Below are 26,376 nucleotides of genomic sequence, written 5' to 3' on the forward strand. Positions count from 1 at the left end.
GAGCACCATGAATGCAAGGTACCCCTACCTAAAAAGTGAAGACAGTCTTCACTGAAAAGCTCCTGCAGGGATCTGACTGTATAATTGGGAATGTGGGTGTCAGCCCATTTTTGATGATGTTCACCTATGAGCTGAATAGAATTGAACTTCACTGGGTAGCCACTGGTCAGGTATTTAAGCCTTGATGTTTATGCAGTTAATGGCCACACCATCCCCTAAGATGGCTGGGTAGAGATCATCTTCACCTTAGGAGGGAATCACAATTCCAGTTTCACCATTCAAGGCCCCTTCCTGGTCAGTCAGCTGTCACTGCAACAGCACCTACTAGCAGCTAATGTGCTTGAAGCGATTATCAAGAGACAAGAACTCTCAGGTGATGCCATTCCCACAGTTGTTAGCCTCCGATGCGATGTCTTTGGAATGGTGAACAAGTGATTCCCATGGTCAGTTTCATCCAGGTACAACAAAGAAAATACTGTGACACAGCTACAGTAAGAGTGGGAAAGGGCAATGCTATCATTCCAGGTTTGGTACAGACTACTGTTTTTGTGTGAACCTGTGGAGCAGGACGATGTCCTAGGACAGCTGAGTTTGAGGGAAGGCCTTCTGGAGTTCGATAACCCTCACCACCCCTATATCATGGTACTGATCTCTAAGCACTTAAAACATGAGATCATGCTACCAAAGAGAAAACTTCTTGGTACAGTTTAGCAGGTCACCAAGGTGACTGAGATGGACATGAGAGAACAGTTAATCTTTTCAGATTAACTTTTTCCCAGTAAACCCCAATAAGGACTCTTGCTTTTCCACCACCTGACATTAGCCATCTGATCCCCGAAAAGCAATAAGTGGTGGAAGAAATGTTTTGTGAAGAGGTCGTGTTTCAGCCCTGTAAATAGAAATCAGACTTAAGGATGATGTGCCGGTCGATAGGGAGGTAAAAGAACATATTCCAGAGTTGTTGGTAAAAAGATGGCTTGTTAAATCTTAGTCACCCTATGGTGCTCCAGGCGTGTGTGAGGGAAAAGGATGGGTCCCTACGCCTCTGTATTGATTATCAGCTCTTGAATAACGAAACAGTGCCAGACCAACCCCAGTTTACTCAGAACCAGGATCTCACTGACTCACTGGAGGGATCCAGCTGGTTTTCCATACTGGACCAGGGAAAAGCCTACCACCAATGTTTCATAGCAGAAGGATCGATGTACTTGACAGCTTTCACAACTCCTTGGGGGCTATATTAGAGGGGCAGGATGCCATTTGTATTATCAAATGCACCAGCGGCATTTCAAAGGTGCATGAAAGGAACACAGAGAGTGGAATATGTAAGTTAATGTAAAAACTTATCATTTCATTGAACATCTGATATTTAATGACAATAAAATGTTTCTTATTCAGAACATGTTAACTGGTATATTAAAATATTTCTTTATTAACTGACAAAAATAATGCCATATCATAAATATCGGAAGTAAATGACGACTATCTCAGAGCTGTAAAGAGACTGTTTTTTATTTGTTTGTTTCTTTTTTTTCTTTTTTCTTTTTTTTAAATAAATGGGTCTAACAGGACACTAATAAAATATTATATAATGCTATAGACTGAATCTTATGGGAGGGTATTGTTGACTCCTCATTCCAACTAAGCAACTGATTATTTGCTACTGATTTTTGGGGTATGGCCACTTCCCATCGTACTTCGCTCCAGTAAATCACATTTGCTAACTAATGCCAATCAGCTGATACAAATGTAATATCAATAGATGATGATATTGTTTGATTTGTCCTAAACCATGTTGGTCATCCGTCACTTGAAACAACCAAGTTGTATTTGTCTATAAATTCCTCCACTACTATACCATTTCTGTCCTTCTTCTTGCTTCCCAACAGCTCATTATGTGCATTTAGGTCTTCAACCCACATTAGAGGGACACCGATTTTATCTGTAATTTCTACAAAATAGTTTTCCTCTAATGTGATGCAGAAATTATATGTACTTACAACAGTAAATTTGCCCCTGTCTGTCCACACTTCTGTTATTATGCACTCAATTATTGCATTCATTTCTAGTCCTTTTCTAATAAAGGTTTTATAGGTTTCACCACCAGAGGTTATCTCCTTATTTTTCCTCTCACATTTGGATCTTGGAATCACAAAACCTAGCCTTGGTTTAAACCAAGTTTCTTGTAATATTAACAATGCAAATAATATTAGGCTTTTAATTATCACCGCTTAGAAAATGTCTAAGCGGTGAAATTCCTATTCATTTGCCATGAGGCTCCTAGCATAACAAACAGCAGTATGCAAATGCTGCTATTGCCATGATCATAACCTCAGTCTCTTTAGAACAAGTCCTCTGTGTCTGTGTCATCCCATCCTAAGTGCTGACTTTGTTTGGTTCTTTGTGTTTCACTGTCCTTAGGATAGGTAATTTGACATATTTCTTCCACATTAATCTCCTTGAATCCTAGCAGCCTAGCTGCCACATATCCATAACTCTGACACTTGAAACATCTCACTGGAGGGCTCTACCCCATCAAAGTGTAACTAATTCATCCCACATTATTTTCCTTGGTAGCATATCCTTCATTAGAGGTGAGGAGTACTGGGGTAGACCTTATACCATTCTCAATTTTATCCATGCGATTAACTGCTATCCTATGGAAGCTTGTTTCCACCACTAAAAAAATATAAATGCTATTCATAATAACTCGAAATTTCGACTTATTTCGAGTTATGGATAGCGGTTTTTTTTAGTGGCGGAATGAAGCTTCCATACATAACTAATACTAAGATTTTCTTTTGGACTACTCGGTTCAATTTTTATATTTGTCCACCAGGTGGTGCTACTTTTTACCATTCAAAGCGTGCAGCAAAATTGAACTTTTTCACTTTTTTTATTCGACTTTTTTCTCAAAACAGTATTTGTACTATTTTCCTCGAAATAGAACTTTAATCTCGAAATTTCGACTTTATTCTCAAAATGATCAATAATATTTTTTTTCTTAACGTGGCGCTATTACTCCGTCGTACTAATACTCCTTTATGTATTCGAGATTATTAAAGAAATTGTATTAAAGAGAATTTTTTTCTTTAAAACAAGGGTTCTGACTCTGGACACACCTACTCGCGCGAAAACCGGAAGTTAGTGAATCTATTTGTTTTGATGCCAGCAGCGTTGTCTTACAGGCAAGTTGCGTCATAAGAGGGAACGCTGAAAATAAAAATGCAAAAATGTTATAAAGTATAAGTATACTGAATATGTTGGCGAAGCTACTAAATATGCGGTGGTATATTGTTAAATGTTGCCCGTTGTTTTGAGGTAAAAACTCTTACTTTGCCTCCTGTAAGATTATACTGAGGGTGACAACGACCACTTTATACAGGGGTAGCGTTTCCATTATATTATAGTTTCATGCTGTCAGAAGGTGCTATCATTTTCCCCTGCTGCATGAAATATCTACACCATGAAACTGTAACGAAGACTACCGCTACGTGTTTTACGTGTAATTCAAAATTAACAAAAACAAGCATTATCGTGGTTGTTAGCTAACCTCAACTGCAAAACTAGCTTTCTTTGGAATCCGTTTAACTTGGTGGTTGCCAGATTAGCTTTCGACAGCTAACTTAGCGATGTGACCTAAGCCGGGAAAGTGTTGATCCGGAAACTCCCCGCAACTCTGGTTGGTGGGCAATTTGAATTTCCAATTACAGTTATAAATCATTTAATAGCATAAACTGTTCTTTAAGTATTTGAGTGTTTCCACTTGTAGCCAGTTTGCTCTAAACAATAACACTGCTACAGAGCTAACGTTAGCTACAAAAGTTGCTAGCTAGTCAGGCTAACTTAGAACGAATGCACAAGCAGGAGCCCATAAAAGTGGCTTCCTTTAAATTTCAATTTTAAATAAGTGAAACATATACCCGAATGTACTTTATTTTACATTCATGTGTCGTTTTCAGGCTCGGAAGGCTTTATGAAGCCTGGCGGAAAGCCTTCTGCAGTTTTGGTTATTAGCTGCCCTGCTACAAATGTATGGCCGGATCTTAAACGCTGTATGAGTGAGGAGATGATGCTGGTTGATCCAGGTCAAATGTCTGAACCAGGGACACTTCTTAAATCATACATTTTGTATTGTTGTTGTTCATGACCTTTCAGGGATTCAGAATTGGCGTCATTCATTCTTCAAGAGATTTAAATGTTAAGGGGTTGGAGGGGCTCAAACGTATTCTTTAAAAAAAAAAGAAGAAAAAAAAAAAAGATTATTGCAATGACTGGAGGGCATCACTTTTTTATCCCAGATGTTGAATCTGTCTCTGTGTATTCTGAGTTTGGTAGTTTTCTCCTGACCAAAGTGATGAGGTCAGACCCTGCATTATTCTTATAGCTCTTGCAGGTCGCTCTCATGTGCCCATGGAGAAGGCAGCATTTGAGGGGTGGCTGGAGTCAGTCTCTGCTACTTTCCTTACTCTAAATGACCAGCAGCGCAACCAGTCTTTGGACCACCTCATATCTTTAAGTGGTGCTGCTCAGCTCCGCCATCTCTCTAATGGACTAGAGACACTGCTGAAACGTGACTTTTTGCGCCTTCTTCCCTTGGAGTTGGCCTTCTACCTGCTGCGCTGGCTGGATCCTCAGACCTTGCTCACCTGCTGCCTAGTCTGCAAACAATGGAACAAGGTAATTCTAAAATTTCCAGACTCCTTGTTTATCTGACTTTACTCAAGGAATGGAATTTCAAAGAAAATAATGCATGCAAACATTCACAGTGAAATCTAATGTCCTCTTTCAGTTTTTGATAAAAGTGCAGCTATTAGCTTTTGAAAGAATTGTTTGGTTTGTAGAAGGTACTTATCTGTTATTATGCTGTCTATAGGTATCCATTTAATCCTCAATAACAACCTAAATCCAAAATTGCAGATATGGCGGTTGTCCAGGCCCAAAGATACAGTCAATAGCTAAACCGAGAAACATATACAGACAGTGATGTTGTTGCACTGATGTATGCCCACATATGTGCTTCACTGACAGTTCCAACTGTGATATGTTCATGTTGTATTTTCAACATAGTCTTTCTTGGTTTACTGTATCCGTGAAAAAGAATAGTGTTTGTTCAGTGCTCTTATGGAATACGCTTGAGATGGACATCATGTCAGCACTCTGGATTGATCTGTTGATGAATCTGTAATACTGTCACATTAGAAGTATAACATGTGGGAGAAAAAGCATACGAGACTGCGTTTTGTGCACTTAACTAATTTTACACATTTATCATGTAGTGTCACTGGTCCAGCCCACTTAACATCAAAGTGGGCTGTATGTGGGGCCAGTGATGTAAAATGCATTTGACATCTGTGTTTTGGTATGACTTTTGTTTGCTTGCATGAAAAGCGAACACATATTTAGACTGCCAAGACTGTATACATTCTCATAGTTAGATGAATATGAACCTTTCCACCAAGTGGCATATATATTATATATATTGGTTGTTTGCATGGACTTTCTGATATGTTTGTGTAAATGTATAGATAATGATTATATGAAGCATGAGCAAAGTGAATTACAGGTGGAAATTTAATTGATTAAATGTGTCATACAGCTTAATTTATGTGACACAGATGGATAATTAAGTTTTTAGGGATGTTTATTATTGATCCACAGAGCCTGACAAAACTTGTTTAACATATCAAATATTCTTACTTTCTTTCTTTTTTTTTCTTTTTTTTGGGGGGGTAGGTGATAAACTCTTGCACTGAGGTGTGGCAGGGTGTGTGTCGGGAGCTAGGCTGGAAGATTGATGAGACCATTCAGGATGCATCACATTGGAAGGGGGTCTACCTGAAGGCTAAGCTGCGTATGATGCAGTTAAAGGATCAAGAAGCCTTTGAGACGTCATCACTTATTGGTCACAGTGCTCGAGTATATGCTCTTTATTACAAGGACGGCCTCCTCTGTACAGGTACCCCATGACTATGTGTTCTGTCTTTATTAGAGTAGCAAAATATCAAATTAGTAGCTCTCAAAAGTCTATGATAGAGTCATGACACAGTGCTGTACAGCTCATCAGTTTTATCCAGAGATATTTCTGTCAACCTCATAATACTAACACTCCTTTTAGATTAACTTCACATCATGTCCTGAGAAATGTACCCATACACACACGAAAAACTGCAGTTTGATAATAGCGTTTAAACAAGTCTATCATCTGACATCTGTATAGACAAAAAGTAAATATAAAACTATTCACTGAGTACACTAAAAGTACTGATATATGATGTGTTTCAAAGGGTTAAAACCATTTCAATTTTCTCTTTAGCGCAATGGTAAGAGAGTTATAGTCATTTAAAGAGTGCTTATAAAATAGATCTGTCACCGGGCCAATGGTTTGGTTTTTTGGTTTTTTGTTTTTATTTAAAAAGGAGTTTGATTTGGAAATTGTCATGACCATGGATTAATGTCCATGAGTACTATTAACAAGAGTTGGGAAATGTCTTCAATCTCAGCACACTCCTTAGTTCAGAGATGGCAGTTCACTTTTCACATACAGCAGGGGAATTAATTATTTGATCCCCTGCTGAATTTATAAATTAAGTAGTATAAGGTCCAACCCAAGGTCCAGCTTTTGGAATAGTGCTTTGAAAACATGTATGTCAGCATTTCTTATACTCCAGACACATAAGATCTTACCACTGGTTTTCGTTTAGGAAGTAGTTCTGAGGTTTGATAAATGCACAGTTGCGATAACCACATTTACTCAGGGCCTCTTTGATATGATATCCATTGTCACTCTGTGTTGTAGAGTCCTGATGTCACACAATTTGTGCTTGAGTGGATGATGATAGTCAAAACCTTAAAAACTGATTGGTATGTGTTAGTTTACAGCTTTGAAATGTTCCCTATTGTTCATGGTAATTTAACAGTTCAAGAACACTGCCGCGTGATTTTGTCTTTCCTTCTCTTGTGAACCTGATGTATTAATGTGATCAGTGAATTGTTGTACGTCTTGAAATGTGATTTTCACCCAGGAGTCATTCACATGTAATGCATCCAGAAAGTATTTACAGTACTTCTCTTGTTCCGAAATCGATTAAATTTATATTTAAATTTAAAATTCTATACACCATACCCAATAATGGGTAAATGAAAAAAAAAAAGTTTGCTTTTAATGATTATAGATTTAAATATATGTATATGAGAGGATGTCTGGACTATGCTTTTATAGTGTATGAATGTGAGCGTGAATGAATAATGGCATTGTAAAGCGCTTTGGGTGCCTTGAAAAGCGCTATATAAATCCAATCCATTATTATTGCAGAATTTTTAATAGTACTCAAATTGGACTTTGATCAGTCGTCATACCAATTTGCATATTAATGATCATGAAACTGCACTTGTGGCTCAATGTTAGGGTAATGATGCTAGTTCATGGTTGATGATTGTTATGCACCTGTACAATCTATATAATCTTGGGGAAACCTTATACAGAAAACAGAAGTCACTTGAATGAGTGATCAGAGGTTTCTCCTACTGGAAACTCTTAGTCCAGATGACCAGAATCAACTTTCTGGGATTTCATTACTAGGAATATTAAGCATACAACATGATATCTCTTTTCTATCATCAGCAAGTTTCTCTGAAAGTTTCCTGGCCTTAAGATCTTAAAACCACACCTTAATTTGTCCTCTACTGTTTCCATTAACTACCACTTCCTATTCGACTTTACAACTTAGGAAGCTGCTACCTGAAATAGTTTGCCAACTTCTTACACCCCAAACAACACACACACACACACACACACACCGCATTGATGATTTCATATGCTTTTTATTTTACATTTCATATTCCAACACAGTTTTTCCATTCTCTGCACCCTTGTGGGAAGAGGCTGACTTGCACTCAGGTTCATAGTTATCATAAAAACACTTTTTCTTTGAGCCTGTTTTAGCTACTCTTGGTTCTTCTTTGGAGGTTTGATAGATAAAATAGAGAAGAGAGAGTTACTAGGAAAAAAGATAGGTGTGTGAGTTTTCCTCTCTTGTTTTGTATTTACACTTATGTCTTGCTTAAAGTGATATATAAAGAATAACTAGGGCAGCCCGAATCCAAACCTACCTGGCCGTGTGTGAAACAGAAATTGCACCTTAACCCTAATAACTGGTTGTGCCGTTGTTGCCAGCAAGAACTGCAATAAAGTATTTGGGATAACTGTTAATGAGTTTGGTTTTTTTGTCTTGTTGTATTAAAAAAAAAACAACAAAAAAACAAAACAGAATTGGTAGTGGACTTGCTCGTGCGTTTCAGATCATTGTCCTGCCGCACAACTTGAGTGCCCTTGCTTCAGGACCCAAACTATGACAAACATGCAAAAAATAAAAATAAAAACTAAGACATATACTTGTTATTGGTACTGTATAGGTTGCTGTTGTTGTTGTTTTTCATCTGTATCACATTATGGCACAGTAGTTTCTACCAGTAGCACACTCATAAGGGCTGTTATGAGTATACCCAGTTTTGTCTTCTTTCATGCAGACCATGTCTTGAATAGGTGTGGAAGCATTGTTTGTAATGTTTGTTTCATTCTCAGTGTGTGATCCTGAGGGCCTGTACATGTTGAGCCTTCTATATACATTCATGTAGGTTGAACCTGTCACTACAGCAGTAACACTGATGGTTTTTACTTGTTTTTCAGGATCAGACGATCTCTCTGCCAAATTATGGGATGTGCGTACTGGACAGTGCATTTATGGAATTCAGACACACACCTGTGCCACAGTAAAATTTGATGAACAGAAGCTGGTGACTGGGTCCTTTGACAACACTATTGCATGCTGGGAGTGGAGTACAGGGGCTAAAATCCAGCAATTCCGTGGGCACACAGGAGCAGGTTGGTTTCAGTTAGAGATGGCACGATACCACTTTTTTATGTCCGATACCGATATCATAAATTTGGATATCTGCCAATACCGATATGAATCCGATATAGTGTGTTTTTTAATCAATAAAACTGTTTTTTTAAATATCTTGCTGCATTTTGTATAAGTTCAAACTCAAGTTTAAAAACAAACAAACACTAAAGCTATTCTGTTATACCTGTATGCAAAAAATACACTGCACCCAAAATATTTCATAGTTCAGCAATACTGATCAATCTAATAAACTTAAACCTACTCCATCCTCCCTATTCTGGTATTTTAAAGAGTAAGCAACCTAACTAATAGGGTTGCAAACTCCCACCAAAAAAAAAAAAAAAAAATAGGGAACCATCCCCCACCCTCCACCTCATGATGCTTAATTGACGTAATCAACTTTAATTTGATGCAGTGTGAAAGAAAATGCACAGAAATCAATTATTTTTCAAGAATAATTAAATAGATTCAACATCTTTCTTCTACAGAACTGCAGACTGCACAGATCGTACCTTCCCAAAGGAGAAAGTACTAGCTTACTAGGGTATATTAGACTTAATAGTTACTATATACAGCAATGGACTTCTATACATTTTACATCAGATTAAAACTTTGGGTGTAAGATTCAGATAATTATTTATTAAAAGCTAGACATTTTAAATAAAAGAAAAGTATGTCTTTGTCCCCCCCTGTTCATGCCCTATCGGCCCCCCTGGCTAAACTTTGTTAGATCCACCCCTGCACAGTTACCAGCCGTCAGCTATGTAGAAAACGATCCTGGTGTAGAAAGTAATATTAAATAAATTCTAACAACAGCTTATCAAGCTTAAACGTGCTGCTGTTGTTCAGCCGCTGGTTTCCTCTTTCTGGCGCAAAGTGGGCGATAAACAAGAGAGACGGACTTGCGACAGAAAAGCCGATCAGCTGATCATTGATCAGTTTCAGGATTGAAGTAGCAGCAGGAGAGGGAGGGGGAGAGGAGAGGCAGTCGCTCCATATATCGGTTCTTAAGCTTAACGCTGGAATGCTTTACAAACATTCAGAGATGAACTTACACACTTGCTTTACTTCTCTCTGGGATAACTTTCTCGGAGATGAAATGCCGGTTTGGTAGCGAGGCTCCAAATGCTGAACCAGACCCCCGACGGGTCTCGCACGCCACAGCCGCTCTATCACGTGATGCATAGTGCTCCGACGTGCTATGGTTATGAGCCGAGTTATGCCATGTCGCAAGTTTTGTGAGGTGCTTTTTTGATATTTAATGGATCGGATTACATTTTTTATTTCTCTCCGATATCCGATCCAGTAATTTAGGTCCGTATCGGACCGATACGTAATATCGAATCGGTCCATCTCTAGTTTCAGTGTTGAGCAATTATGTCCTTATCTAGAATAGGAAGCATATTAATGCTAGAGGAGAGGCAGATAACATGTTGTCAATAGCGAAACAATCAACTTTGCAGGAAAGAAGCATTATTTTTAGTATTTTATGTTATCTCTTTGTGACAGTGGTTTACATGGCAAGGACACTTTAAAATCTGTGAAAACAAAGGCATTACAGCAAGTCTGATTAGGCAAGAAACACAAGCCACAGACAGGCTTGAAACAATCCTAAAAGGAAATGGCAAAAATATAACCCAACTGTCTGTGCACATTTCTGTACACTGTGGAATATTTAGCAGTCATCTGCCACCAATTTTGGGGATGAAAAAGAGTAGAGAGATGGAGTACATTGAAACAGTCAGTGGTGGATTCAAGAGCTGGTGTAAAGATGAGGGTTATCAAGAACGGGATAGTTCTATTTTTGTTATACTAGTGGAACTTCTCCTAGGCCAGTGGTTCCCAAACTTTTTTGCCAGGCCCCCCTTTGTTTTACAAGAAAAATGCCCCCCCCCCCCCCCCCCCCCCCCCCCCGCACAAACACACACACCCTTATTTTGCTCCATTGCGGTTTATTTCACACCTCAAACATTTAGTAAACGATTAAGCAAATACAAGTAAACGGCAATAAATTACAGGTAGTAATAAAATATACTACTAACCCTTTTACGCTACGTCCACACCTACACGGGTATTTTTGAAAACGCAGCTGTTTCTATGCGTTTGGGCCTTTCGTCAACACGTAAACGGCGTTGCGATTCACCAAAAACGGAGATTATTTAAAACTCCTTTTTTGCGTTTACGTGTGGACGAGGAATACAGAGTTTGTCGCGCAACGACAAAGGTGTGCCTCTTTTCACGTCACGCTGTGCGCCACGTTATTCTTTACATGAGATGAATTGCAGAATGGCAGATAGAGACAATATACTGTTACTGTTAATCTGACTATCTTCAGGTTTTACACGCTTACATATGCACACGCAGTTACTGTCCCTCCATTTAGAAAGGCAGAGGCGTCACGGTGTAATTATTTTACGTGTAGTTGTTTTTTTTCCTGTGTAATAATATTCAACATTGCTATCAATACATTTTTCAACAAATGCTTCTCTGTGCAAAATAGGTTCAAAAACAGCTGTGGGATACTGTTTGTCCGTGATTTGAACCGGGGGGAACAAATTATGGCAGGACCAGCCTGATATTATTTGTATCCCACTGTAACTTTACTGCATAAAGAGCTAACATGTCCAAAATGTCAGGAGTAGTTAGTCATTACAAGAAGTGTTTGTGAACTAAAAATCAAGAATGTGGGATACTGTTTGTCCCTGATTTGGAGAGCCCAGCGCGTGCTCCCGACGCAGGGAAAACTAATTTTGCAGGGGAGACCTACCTTGGCACTTGTGCAGGTGAAGCCAAAGGGAAGATATGCTTCATCATATTTTCTAGTCTTTGGCTGGGAAGGAAGTTGGTTTGGAAACATATTTGGCGATGCTTCATCTCCTGCTTTGCGTTTGTGTGGGAGCCCCGTCAAAAACCTGTCCATTATGCTAGCAGTGTCCAAGCGTTCTTTTTTTTTTTTTTTTTTTTTTCTTTTCATACTGCGCCCCCCCTGCAATGGCTCTGCGCACCCCCAGGGGGCGGGCCCCACACTTTGGGAACCTCTGTCCTAGGCAAAGCTTGGTATTATCTGCCAATAGAATAGCTCCATGTTTAATGTGTGCTACAGCTCCTAAATATGTGTGTGTGTGTGTGTGTGTGTGTGTGTGTGTGTGTGTGTGCGCACGCGTGCAGTTTTCAGTGTCGACTACAATGATGAGCTGGATGTACTTGTCAGTGGCTCTGCAGACTTTTCAGTGAAGGTCTGGGCTTTATCTGCTGGTGCCTGTCTCAACACGCTGACTGGACACACTGAGTGGGTAACAAAGGTCAGAATTTTATGGTTTTTTTGTCTGAGTTTGTGTGAAACTTATTTCCATTACTTCAATTACTGGCAGGAAATAACCAATCTTAATGTTTTTTGTTTGTTGTTGTTTTAAAGATGTAAAACTTTTGTTGATTTTCTGTTATCAGGTGATACTACAGAAGAGTGAAGTGGAATCAGTGGTGCACAGTCCTGGTGATTACATTCTCCTCAGTGCTGACAAGTATGAGATTAAGGTAATGTTCCCTTCCATAGTTAATGTGTTTTAAAGGAAAACGACTTAGTCATCATACATGACCTGCTATATCTAAAGAGTCCATAAGATGGAGCCAGTCCTGTGTTTGGTGTACAGGTATGGCCTTTAGGCCGAGAGATCAACTGCAAGTGTTTAAAGACACTGTCGGTGTCAGAGGACCGCAGCATCAGCCTCCAACCTCGCCTGCAGTTTGATGGACGCTACATCGTATGCAGCTCTGATCTCGGAGTCTATCAGTGGGATTTTGCCAGTTTTGAGATTCTCAGGTAAAATAGGTTGCATTATTTAGAAAACATGCAGGTGCCTAGTATGAATAAGATGTAACAGAAAATACAGTGGTTAGTACTGTTGAGTTTCACTCCCCCATCAGGCCGGGCCCTTTTTGTGTGGAGTTTGCATGTTCTCCCCATGTTTGCGTTTTGTTTTCTCCAGGTAATCTGGCGTCCTCCTGCAGTTCCTCCGTGAGTGGTTGTCTATCTCTCTGTGTTAGCCCTGCGACAAACTGGCGACCTGTCCAGGGTGTACGCTGCATCTCGCCCTGTGATAGCTGGGATAGGCTCCAGCTCTCCTGCAACCCTCATAAGGATAAGCACAAGAACATGGATGGATAGAGAAAATCAAAGAAAACTACAGCGTACAAAAAGCTAGTTAAAAACTGAAGTAACTGAGGAAAGTGTCAGTCGATCACCTTGTTCACATTTCCTTCCCAAGATGTCCATATGACATTCTTTTGGGATTTTAAAGTTGTAAGATCATGAGGGTTGTACTAAAGTGGAGGAAATAATTATTTGATCACCTGTTGAATTGGTATTGATGACAAGGCTGTAACCCTGAAATTCAGATTATAATATCCATTCATCCATTCTCTTCAGCTTATCCTTTTCAGGGTCGTGGGGGGGACTGGAGCCTATCCCAGCTGTCTTATGGCGAGAGGCAGGGTACACTCTGGACAGGTCGCTAGTTTGTCACAGGGCTAACACATAGAGGCTGGTTAGGAAAAAACCTTGTGTCATAAGCACAACATCTGAAAAAATGCAACATGTAAAACCGACCCAAATTGACCACTCTGACATATTTTAGTGTGGTTTATCCATCAGTTTGCTTTTGTTCTAGATTTAACTGTCAGTTCTCTATCAGCAATTGTGGCTTGTAAGGGGAAATTTGATAACATACCGAATTCTAGTTCCACCTGGCTCTATAATCTCCATTTAAATTTAAATTATAGATTTAAATAAATAATATGAAACCTTAATGAAATTACAAGTTGGCATCATTGCAAGAACAGGTTGGAAAATACATTTTGATATAGACTATAGAAGGCCGATGAGCGTTCTAAACGTTTTTTTCCTGGTCTGGAAAAAAAAACAACACTAATCTACGTGGTTGCTGTAAACACTGAAAAAAATCTGCGAAAATCTAAAAACCCCTTTCCATTAGTATCTACTCGGATCAACTCACCACAGTTTTCAGGGTTTTCCATTAGGTCACACTGTACCTGGTACTAGGTACTAAAATTGTACCTACCACATTAGGTGGTAGTGATTGTAATGGAAAGCCAGTCGATCCAAGTTGAGTCTAATTGAGTGATTTCCACTAGAGAAGCACCAATTGACCGGCTATGGACCGGAGTCAGGTAATTTCTTGGTGACCAGCTGGCTGGCTTCACGTACTCATTATGAGCTCATCCATTTCATACATATAAACATGCACACAGCGGCACAGGCAAATAGTTCCATGCGCTCTCACAGTGAAACACTAACATGTTGATAGCATGGAAAATCTTTACTCTGAGTAGAGGCACATAGTTTGTCAAAAATACCTTACACCACAAAAACAAACCTAATTATACACTTAAATCACCCTCAACCAACAAAACATGTATATTTTAAAGGAGCTAAGTCAAAGTGGCTAAAACTATCCAAAGCTTAGAGCCAGCCACCAACCAGCCTGTAGCCTCAATATGAGCAAAAGATCAAGGCAGTTACAAGAAAAATTATGGAGACGTGAAAAAGTTAAAAGGTTTGAAAATTTGTTTTTGAAATTTGTTTTGTTGTGCACCCCTCTGAAATTCCTGAACCTCTAAAAAATCCTGTCTGATTGAAAAGTAGCCTGATTAGAGTAGGATGAATCAGCACCCCCAAGTCATACTGTTAGAATCCTCGAAGCATAAGCCAAAGAGTGGCAGCAGTCTTTGACTCCAGTTAAATAATCAACCAAAGACCCAAGCAGTGTTGTAATTAACTTGAAAGGCTAAATCTTAGCCTTGTACATTGTAACTGGAAAACTCAAACGTTATTTGTTGTATATCATTCTCCTGGCCTTTACTCAGTTTCCATCTGAATTCTCAGACTTTTATCTTATTTAGTGCTCAGATCAGGTAAAATCATTAATATGGGTGATTTTAACATTCATGTAGATCATGGGTGTCCAACTCCAGGCCTCAAGGGCCGGTGTCCTGCAGGTTTATAGATGTGTCCTTGATCCAACACAGCTGATTTAAATGGCTAAATTACCTCCTCAGCATGTCTTGAAGTTCTCCAGAGGTCTGGTAATAAACTAATCATTGGATTCAGTTGTGTTGACCCAGGGTGATATCTAAAACCTGCAGGACACCAGCCCTTGAAGCCTGGAGTTGGACACCCCTGATGTAGATGCTGAGCACACTACACAACACTATATTTAATCTGTTATTAGACTCAGGTGACTTCCATCAAAATGTAAATGAGACCACCCACCACTTAAATTATACTCAAGAAATCTCACCTTTTTAATAACATTTTGATTTACTAGAATTGATTGCACAACAGTGGGGAATATGTTTCATTAGATGTGTGGTAGATGTGTTTCTGAAAGCGGTGTAACTAAGTTCAAATGTAATTCCTCCACTGTTAACACTTTCAATGCTGTGTGACAACACAATGCAGAACAGCTACCTAAACTGTACTCCCACAGAGGTAGATTATCTTGCCAATAGTGTTACATCCTCACTGTGTACGACCCTGGATACTGTGGCTCTTCTGAAAAAGCCTTAAATCAGAAGTGCTCGACTCCCTGGTGTGACTCACAAATGTACAGTAATAAGGGCCCATCTTAAAGACCTCATATAACCACCCCAATTGAGCACTTTAATCTCAGATTCCTGACTTAATTGTAGTTCCAAGGGTATTTAAAAGTAGCATGGGAGGTAGAGCCTTTAGCTTTCAGGCCCCTTTTCTGTGGATTCAGTTCCAATTTGGATTTGGGCGACAGACGGCCTCTCTAATTTTAAGATTGTACTTAAAACAAATGTGTAAACCATTATGCTATAGAGCATCTAGCCATTTAGTTGTTGTTGTTGTTGTTTAAACTCACTTTTTGCATGTACAATCAGAGCAAACTGATGAGTAACCGATTGTATTTCGGCAACTTTAAATGCAGCTTATCTTTCTTTTCCCAGGGTGATAAAAATGCAAGATCCAGCCAACCTGTCCCTGCTCAGCTTTGGTGAAGTGTTTGCGCTTCTTTTTGACAACCACTTCCTGTATGTGATGGACCTGAGGACAGAGGCTATCTCAGGCCGTTGGCCTCTGCCAGCGTATAGAAAATCCAAGCGAGGATCCAGCTTCCTGGCCGGCGTTACCTCTTGGCTTAATGGTTTGGATGGGGGCAATGACTCTGGACTGGTGTTTGCCACCAGCATGCCGGACCATAGCATTCACTTAGTACTGTGGAAGGAGAACGGATAAACACAGACAGGGTCAGTGTACCTGAGACTGCTAGAATATGAGCTGCGTCATGCATGCTCTGGAATATATCAACCCTAACTGCCAAGATAGATCATACATGGACCAAAGCATTTTCTTTTTAGCCATTTCTTCTTCAGCATACAGTCATCCTCTAGAAACCCACATGAACACTCACAGTTGGAAATGGAAGATGAAGAAATAATTTTTTTGACCTTGTACAATTGTTCCTGATTTCTACAGAAGCCTGAAAACCTCTCGCTGGTTTTCTTATCTTGGACAAAGAAGAAAAACAGACTTGGTGAAGACCAGTAATTGCTAACAGTTGGCCCCCAGAATAAATACCATCATAGAAATTCTCCTGTGATGGCCTCAGCTGTGAAAGAGGAAATGTGTTAGGCAGTTTTGCAGTGTGTGATTGGGTGTTATTTCTGGGTGAACTTTTATAAACACTATTAGGTCATGTTGCATGCACCAAGAGCACATCCATTGTCAAGCCAGTCTCCACACTGACCTGCTTAAATATCGGTCTCCATCAGGAAAAGCAGGGTTGCCTTAAACCAGTGGTTTTTGAACTTCCTCTGGTATTCCTTGCAGAAAGTTGACACTCAAGTCTGTCTCACCCTGAAATTTACACATATATATATATATTGACAATAGAGGATCCAAGTTGAACTGTAGTAAATTACAGGTCAGACTTTTTCTTTGCATAAATCTTGTCACTTAACTTGGTTTGACACCATAGTTTCCGCTGGTTGTCCACACCTTGGAGTATGAGAACCACTGTAGTAAACACAGCAACTGTTTTGAATAAGATGGGAATATAAAGATTAACACCATTTAACTGCGTGTTTAAGTGACGTTTTTGCTGAATTGGTGTATATGTATACAATGTACAATATTGGGTGCTTTCACTAAATTCCACTGAAGATTATCTGATAAGAGGTTTCAGTGTCAGCTTGAGTGAGTTGGGGTGCCTTTTCAGTTCATTTGATGTTAAAAACTAGAAGTCCTGGTAACTTTGGCACATTGCAGTGTTGTTACATTGTTCTTTTCTGTTGACATTTTTGTACTTGATATGCTTTCAGTCTCAGATGTCTGGATTTTTATTGCTACTGCCTGGCGTAAATTTCTTGGGGAACAAATGAGAAATTGACTATTCAACATCAATTTTATTTTTGTAAAAGGTCTCAATATTTCACACAGCTGAGATAGTGACTTCTGCCAAACTATTTTAAATTTCAAAAGGAGTTTTGACCAATTTTTCCATAATGTGAAATTCTGTTAAACGTGCCTCATTCTATGTCACCTTTTTATTATCCCCCACTTTTCATTGTCTTTTTTTGGCACTGGCAGGCCTTATATGACCATGGATCAGAGTGCATTCACCAGACTTGATTTATGAGATTTAATTAATTATTAATGATCTTTTTCTTGTATCCTCACATGGATGAATGTACACAGCACACTTACAGACTGCTTTTAGATTAACACTTCCAGTCCAATTAAAACGATACCGCTATACTGTATTCTGACTGTTGTCTTGACCATTACAACACATTTAAAACACATTAACATGACTTGTAAATAAAGTGAGAAATGTGAAATAAGAAAAGTTCTATGTTCATGTACCTTTCAGAGTTGCTTTCATTGCATTTAAGCACTGCAAAGTTCCTTAGATCACAAAATCTTTTGCTCATCTGTAATAATTCTTTGGTTACTTGCACCTTGCATCTATAATCTGCTTCAGTTCTGCAGTCCTTCAAATAAATAATGTAGCAGATGCATCTGTTTGTGTTTTATCGTGCCAAAAATGGTGTACCCAGGCTTTATTTCTGAAAGCTGAGTTTGTTAACCCAGAAAGAGAGCTAACGTAACCTATATTTGACTCACTGATTCTGCACATCTAACCTGCTTGCAGGCAGGTTTTCTTCAGCAAGCTCTGACTCCTCCCCTTCTGCTGCACCTGAACTAATTGACTCTTGGGTTTATTATTGCGTTCTTACAGATATCAAAGCAAATGGCGGTATACAATTAATTTGCCAAAGTTTACATCTTTGCAAACTTGTAGTCCTATTTAGATATTAGAGTTGTGTTATGTGTTTACCATGAGGTAATTTATAATTAGTTATTGAATTGAAAGGCTGACATCGCTCAGTGGACATGGATTTTTTTTGTGGATTTTTTTTAAAGGCACAGAAGATCTATAAAATCTATAGGTTACATCTTCCTTACACTGTGGGCAAAAGGGTTCCCTAGAAATGTTAAAATAAACATTTCTGCAAAACTAAAACTGCAACATTTAGTCAGATTCAGTTCCAACTTTTAGATAAATTTGTTTCTTTTTTTCACTTTTTGCCAGTTTAAATGTTAAATTAGCTTTACTGACATCAACATAACATTGTGAGGGTTTTTTTTTTTTCAGTTTTCTGTCCCAAAAAGGCAGATGCAAGTTGGTTCAATCAACATCATCATCATGGTTGTTAAACCTGCTTTCTAGAACTAGAAAGAAAGAACATATTTCTCATATACTGGCTTTTCTTCATTGGCTCCCTGTTAAATCCAGAACTGAATTTTAAAGCCTTCTTATTAAATATGAGGTCCTGAAAATCCAGGCCCTTATCTTACCTCAAAGACCCCATAGTACGGTATTACCCCAATAGAGCACTAAGCTCTCAGACTGCAGGGTTGTGGTTCCTAGGGTATTTAAACGTAGAATGGGAGGCAGAGCCTTCAGATTTCAGGTCCCTCTTCTGTGAAACCAGCTCCCAGTTTTGATTTGGGTGACAGAAACCCTCTCTACTTTTAATATTAGTTTTAAAACTATATATATTTAAAAAAAAAAAAAGCATATCGTTGGGGCTGGATAAGTTGACCCTGAATCCTCACTTAGGGTATTGGAGACTTCCTTTGAGTGTTCACTCACCTTTTTTACTCATTGTATTTATATACCACTGCATTTAATCATTAGTTATTATTAATATCTGGCTCTCAGCTGACTGTGTCGGCTGACTTTATAGGTAAATTTAACTTCATAGCAACAGAAATGTTTTCAGTGATTTCTAATAACATTGCATAAAGGAAGCATGCAAAAGTGCCAGCACAGAACCCCATGGAAATCTATGACTGCCTTTTTTGTCTGATGAAAACTTTGTGTTTGTATGAACAAATTGAAATCAATCACAAAAATATGACTGCCACTGCAGATCATCAGCCTCCATCTCATCTTATCCCTAGCATCATTCTATCACACAAACTCTCTACAAAACCTCCTTCACCATATTCATGAACCAACCATACTCGTGGTTTCCTTCTGCTTTTTAGTGCCATATTTGGTATAATTTGTCTAATTTCTCCACCATCTTTCCTCTGCACCACCAGCCTTGTAGCTCTAATCCTGTCTCCAAAACACTTGACTTGAGCTATCCCCCGTATATACTAATTTTTAATCCTCTCCATTCAGGTCATTCCTAATTAAAATCTTAACATCTTCAACTCTGATATCTCCAGCTCCACCTCCTGTCGTTTTGCCGATGTCCCCGCCTCCAAATTATGCGTCATAGCAGGTCCTTATATCGCCTTGTAAACCTTTCCTTTCACTCTTGCTGCTATCCTCCTGTCACAAATCACTCCTGAAACTCATCTCTGCCTGCTTGACCCTGTCCGTACTCTTTTCTTCACCTCTCTTGTGCACTGTCCATTGCTTTGTATTATTGACCCCATCTGTTTAAACTTGTCTACCTTCTCTACTGCTGTTCCTTGCAACTTCACTGTTTTACCTCCCTCTTTCTCATTCACAAATGTGTATTCCATCTTGCTTCTACCGACTCTCGATTCTGTCTTTGCACTTGCTCCTTACACTCATAACAGATCACAATGTCTGTTAACATGGACACCTTCGTGATCTCATCTGTCAAACTATCTATCACCATGTCAAACAAGATCGGGCTTAGCACCAATCAATGATCTAATCCTAGCCCCACTTTGTACCCATCTGTCTCTTCAACTGCACACCTCACTACTGTTTAGCTCTCCTCATAGACATGATGCACCATCCTCACTTACACTACCAGTCAAAAGTTTTAGAACAACCCATTTTTTTTCAGCTATTTATTGCAATTCAAATCATCCAAGCCCAATGAATAGCTTGAAATGCTACAGTTATGTTAAGTTAAGTGCTGAACTGCCAGAGGTGAAAAAAAGGTAGGGTTAGCCAAAAACTGAAAAATAATGTACATTTCAGAATTGTACAAAGAGGACTTTTTCAAGGAAATGTTACGTCTGCTACCATGGAGCAGAGAGCCTGTGGACCCAAATGCAGACGACAGAGACGAAGTAAAGCTACCCTTTATTTTGGCTGAAGAAACTACAAGCAATAGGCAGCAAGGGAATTAAAACAACCTAAACTAGGAAAGCTAAATATAAAATAATACATAAAACCTGGAAACACAGGGCAGAAAAGCAGACAAACCAACAACAGACAGAGGAGAACAGAGGACTAAATACACAAAGGGATAACGAGGGAATGAGGACCGGGAGGGAAAGACAGCTGGGACTAATCACGCACATGAGACAGGGAGGAAGCAAAACAGAATACTCTAACACAGGACACGGGAACTACACGAACACAGAGACAGGAATGACGAGGAACGAGGAACACAAGGAACACAGGGGAGGTAGTAACAAAACCTAAAGACTAGAAATCACAAAAAGAATAACTAAGGGAGCTAGAAATACAAAAGACTAAACCACTAGAAAAACCACTAAATCACAAAATATTATTAATCAAAACATAAGCACTGGGTTACCAGACCCAGGACCATGACAGCAACACAAAATAGGTTAACAAAAAGCTATTCTGCAGCAATGGAGGTTGATCGAGTCCTGAAAGCTGGTGCTACTAATTCCTACAGGTGTTCCAACTTTTCTGGATTACTTACAACCCCCTCTGTGTGCATAATAGCAGTGCTGAAACACACTGCTAGTACCATACCCTCATGAGCATCAGTTGAACAGTATTGTACTGCAGAAAGTAGTTTGTTGCTACAAAAATGGTGAGAAAAAGGCAATTAAAAATGGAAGAGACAGACCATCATAACACTTGAAAATGTAGGTGTTTCCTACAGAAAAATTGGAAAGAAAGTCAAGGTGTCAGCGAGTACAGTTTCCTTCACCATCAAAAGGCATTCAGAAACTGGAGCAAACTCAGGAAGAGGTCTGGCAGACCCAAAGCCACAACTGAATCAGAGGACAAGTTTCTGAAGGTAACAGCTTGTGTGATAGGCGGCTCACAGAACAACAGCTTCAAGCACAGCTTAATAGTGGTTGTAGTAAGCAAGTCTCAGTGTGAACTATGAAGAGAAGACTTCGAGCTGCAGGTTTTACAGGACGAGTTGCAGCAAGAAAGTCAGATGTCTGAATAAGACAAAGAGGCTTGCATGGGCCATGTAACACCACCATTGGACTACTGAAGACTTGAAGAAGGTATTATGGACAGATGAATCAAAATTTCAGATCTTCGGTTCATCACGTAGGATCTTTGTATGCCGTCAAGTAAGCGAAAGGATGGTTACACAGTGTGTGGCATCAATTGTCAAACATGGAGGAAGTGTGATGATCTGGGGCTGTTTTGCTGGATCCAGGGTCGGTGACTTGTACAGAGTTGAGAGATCCCCTGAACGGCTACCACAGCATTCTATAGCACCATGCAATACCCTCTGGCATGTCCCTAGTTGGTCAACTGTTCATCCTACAGCAAGATTATGACCCAAAACATAAGTCAAAGCTATACCAGAACTACCTCAGGAAAAAAGAACAAGATGGTAAGCTTGAAAACATGGAGTGGCCAGCACAGTCTCTAAACCCCATTGAGCTGGTTTGGGATGAACTGGACAGAAGAGTGAAAGCAAAGCAACCTGCAAGTACCACACATTTATGGGAACTTCTGCAACAGATGTGGGAAGAACTTTCTGGAGAATATTTGATTTCTATTGTAGAAAGATTACCATTCAGCTTTTATATCTGCCAAAGGTGGCTACTTTGAAGACTCAAATGTTTAGAATACATTTTGGTCTATAAATTGATTCCATGATTCCTTTTTAACTCCAATTGCTTACTTGTACTATGCTTTCATTTCAGAGTGCAATGAGACATTAAACTGCATAATTTTCAAAGTTTTAGAACACCCCAGGAAAAACTTTTGACCAATAGTGTACTTCTCTGCTACTCCTGACTTAAAAATGCAGTAGCACAGTTTTCATTAGATTTTTCCACAGTTACCTGAATTTTACAGCTTTAACCAACTCAACTAAAAAAGATACATAAGAACAGTTTCTTGCCAATATGAAGAAATTGTTCACTTCCTATTACTTACTATTACTGGCCTGGGTAATAGTAAGGTCACTTATTATTGCCCAGGCTTTTATTTTTCCCTCTGTCTCTGCACAATCTACTCAGTCGGAAAACTAATAAGGTCTACATAGGCAATAGTGTCAATGTGTCTCATCTCTGCCTGCTCAATGTGTCATGTGCTAAAGCCTTTGTAGTGAATCAGAAGAGCCAACTCCCATTAAGTGAGAGCCAGCTCCCCACTCGTTTTAACGAGGTTTGTTGTGTTGCCACCGTATTTAACTGTCTTTCCACATACATCGCACACAGCATAATTTATATGCTGAACATTAACGCGGTTATGATCTGTGAACAAAGTCAAGATTGCGTGTTTGGTGGTCTAATGATTTGTGCCTTGGGTTTCTCATTGGCTCACACTCTTGCGGAGTCGTAGCATGCGCATGAACGAGAGGCAGAAGTAGACTTGGATGTCTCGAGACCACTTTTATGTGGTCTTAGTCTTGTCTTGGTCTCGACGGACTTTGGTCTTGTCTTGGTCTCGACGGACTTTGGTCTTGGTCTTGTCTTGGTCTCGCTGTCTCGGTCTTGCTGTCTCAGAGCGACATAGTGGTCGGGAGATTTGGAGTCTAAGAGCCATGCTTAGAGAGTGCTTTGTAGCGAATCAGAAGAGTCAACTCCCATTGAGCGAGAGCCGGCTACTCATTTTATTTCCTTTCGCTGCTCAGCTCTCACACAGTGGCTCAGCTATGCTCCAATCCCTCCATATTGTGGCCAATCACATGCAAGGATATAGGATAATATCATTATGTGATAAACAGAGAGGGTGAGAGACGCGACAGTCAAGTGGAGCGTGCGTCTGTCCTCTCAGTAAGTGAGTGATACAGTAGACCGCGGTGAGGAAGGCTGAGCGAGTGCATCGCAAAAACACATAAATATGCCTGACACCTGTAAATGAAGCAGCATCTGGCTGCAGTTTAAAGACTCGGTTTTGGTCTCATCTCAACTTTGTCTTGGTCTTGACTCACTCTGACTTGGTCTTGGTCTGGTCTTGGTCTCGATACCCTCTGGTCTTGGTATTGTCTTGGTCTTGGTTTAGGCGGTCTTGACTACAAGTCTAGGCGGAAGGCGATTGTAGTTCCTATTAACAGGGTATTGCCAAATATCCCGCTAATTGCAAAGTTTACTTTTGTCTGTATGTCATCTTTACAATTAAAACAAATTTAATAAAAATAGATATTGATATTTTCATATGGGAATTGATCCTGCAACATGAAATGCTGGTATTGAAAGTATCAATATTTCAGGTTTGCTCCTCACATCACCCCTCAGTCAGTGAGTGATACGGTAGACAGCGATGAGGAAGAGAGTGCAAGTGCATCACAAAAACTCATAAATATGACTGACACCCGTAAATGAAGCAGCATCTGACTGCAGTTTAAAGAAGAAGCAGATAGTCACTAAGAGGAGAAACGGAATCACCCCATCCAAGCTGAGGCATTTGATTTTTCTGAATCACTCCGGTCTTACTGTTTGGCTACTGAGTTTGGTTCTGTTTCTGTTCTGTGGATTTGTTTACAGTATTTTGTTTTTGTGTTGAATTAAAATTAAAAGTTTGATTTTTTTTTTTAAGTAAGAATGCCTGCTTTTGTAACAGAACAAATACACAAAATTAGGCAATTATAAGGCTTCTCACAAAAACATTAAATGCAAAAGGGTTTATCAACACACAAAGCATTCATATTTGCCAATTAAAGCTAAAATATGAGGCTACAGATGATAATAAATTAAGAGCCATTTGGGAGCCAAAAGAGCCAGCTCTTCTTTGGGAGCCGTGCCACAAGAGCTGGCTCTGTGAAAAGAGACGAACTTCCCACCACTAATACGCGAACCCACACGTGCTGGCAGTAAGAGTTTTATGCATGGTGTGGGCCATGCTTGGGTTTTCTGTGGGCATGCCCATTGTGGGGTGCCTATGGGCCCAAAAGGACTGACCTATATGTGCCCTGTATATATTATCCATTTCTGTGGGGGTTTTGTGGCAAGTCAACCCTTAAGTAGTTGTCAAACAACTAACACATCATCTGCAGAGGAATGGTTTATTTGAAGAGTTTCCGTCAGGTTTAAGAGCTTATCACAGTACAGACACAGCTTTAGTGAAGGTTACAAATGATCTTCTTATGTCTTCATTTACAGTATTACAAATATTGCTTTAAAAACCTGTACAAATCTTCTCAGCAGTGCATGTAAACAATGCACACGTTTGATTTTTGATTTTTGATTTTTTAAACGCAATTTTGTTTTCAGGCAAGTCTGTTGTTTAAATCCTGATCTTATTCATTCCTCCAGTGTACTCATTTGTACAGTACACAATATCTTGATCATGTGCTAGTGACATAGAGTTCACTGATCCAAATCTGTCCATTAGAGGGTAAGGTATTGGGGGCAGCCGATGTTTAAGGTGGAGTGTGGCATTAAGGTTGTAACAAGTGAAGTAACAAGTCTCTAACTGGCTAATTGGTGGATGTCTGACTGCTAAGCTCCACACTACAAAGGAGCCACTAAAGCTGATAACGACATTAATGGACCAGGGACTAAACCCTGGGCTGGATTCACTGGACTGTACAAGTTAACACAGTGCAACAGGCTGAATGGTTTACATCATTCGGGTTACACATACAGACCAACATGACCTCACCTGAAAGTCATTGAGTGCTAACTTGTCAATGTGTTTTTGCAACCCAGGCTCAGACAGTGGTTTATTTCTTTCTTCTTTTTTTTTTTAAAAAAACACATTTATTTATTTGTTTTTACAAGTTTTACATAATACACAGTTAGTTTATTTCTTTAAGGTGTAAATGTAGCTGGTAGATGTTGGAACTGATGTAAATTAGAAAATCCATCCATATAATGCACCCACTGTCAAAACCAGACAAGTATATATATCTCTATTTTTTTTATTTATTTATTGTGGGTGCATTTTTGCCTTTAGTTTAGAGTCGAGTGTAGATACAAATGTATTGAAAAAAAAAAGCAGTGTATTGTGGTGTCACATGCAAAAAAAGGGCTACATTCAAAGAGATGTACTTTTGAGAGATGTACTATTACAAAACAATACCGAAACTCTGTTTTTGAAGCTTCTACATTCAGTTTTTGCTGATTTCAGAGTGATAATTTTACCTTATTTATGTTATTGAACTTGTCATAGACCTTGTACAAGAATGCTTTTCCACTTGGCAGCCATCTTGAAATAACTGTAGACTCCTATTTGTGCTGTTATTTTTGAAGAGTTTGACTTTTATTTCAATAGTCACCAGGGATAAAAGCTGCATAAACTAGAATCATTGGTCAAATGTGACTACAACATTTAAGAAAAATAGATAAATGTTTAAGAACATTTCCGAATTATCTTTGTAGGTGGTGTAATTCTGAGAACATCTTTGCTGTGGTGGATTTCTCTCATGTATTTCCTCTGTCTGTTAGTGGGGTGGACTTCTTTTCACTGTCACCTCTCCTCAAATGGTTGAAGCTGATGGCCAGCCTTCCTTTTTTTGAAGATTATTTCTGTTTTTCTCCAAACTGTTTCCAAATTCTGCTAAATGGGAATGGTTGGCTTTCCCACTTTAGTATTTGAAGTTCTTTATCTTTATCTGAAGTGAATTTAACAGGGGTTTTACTTAATGCACTTATTCACAAAAAGTTGCAGAATTCAAAGATTTGCCCTAAAGCGCTTCTAAGAACCATTCCATTTACCATTTGCTTTTGTTGAAGGAAAAAATTATTTACAGATGATAATATTTTCTTACTTTTTTCTGTTTCTAGGTGGGACAGTTAAAGGGTTTGAGGGCC

General features: G+C 39.2%; 1 protein-coding gene across 1 annotated transcript; it reads left to right on the forward strand.

The window, feature by feature from the left end:
- Positions 1 to 3,383: 3,383 nt before the first annotated feature.
- fbxw2 (F-box and WD repeat domain containing 2) lies at positions 3,384 to 17,969 on the forward strand. Its single transcript, XM_003439487.5, has 8 exons — positions 3,384 to 3,682; positions 4,388 to 4,680; positions 5,737 to 5,959; positions 8,690 to 8,884; positions 12,075 to 12,208; positions 12,354 to 12,440; positions 12,557 to 12,726; positions 15,897 to 17,969. The coding sequence occupies exons 2-8, from the start codon at positions 4,414 to 4,416 to the stop codon at positions 16,183 to 16,185; spliced, it is 1,365 nt and encodes a 454-aa protein (XP_003439535.1). The 5' UTR covers positions 3,384 to 3,682; positions 4,388 to 4,413; the 3' UTR covers positions 16,186 to 17,969.
- The last annotated feature ends 8,407 nt before the right edge of the window (positions 17,970 to 26,376 follow it).

Source organism: Oreochromis niloticus, linkage group LG7 (genome assembly GCF_001858045.2).
Source record: "Oreochromis niloticus isolate F11D_XX linkage group LG7, O_niloticus_UMD_NMBU, whole genome shotgun sequence".
NCBI classification, from domain to species: domain Eukaryota; kingdom Metazoa; phylum Chordata; class Actinopteri; order Cichliformes; family Cichlidae; genus Oreochromis; species Oreochromis niloticus.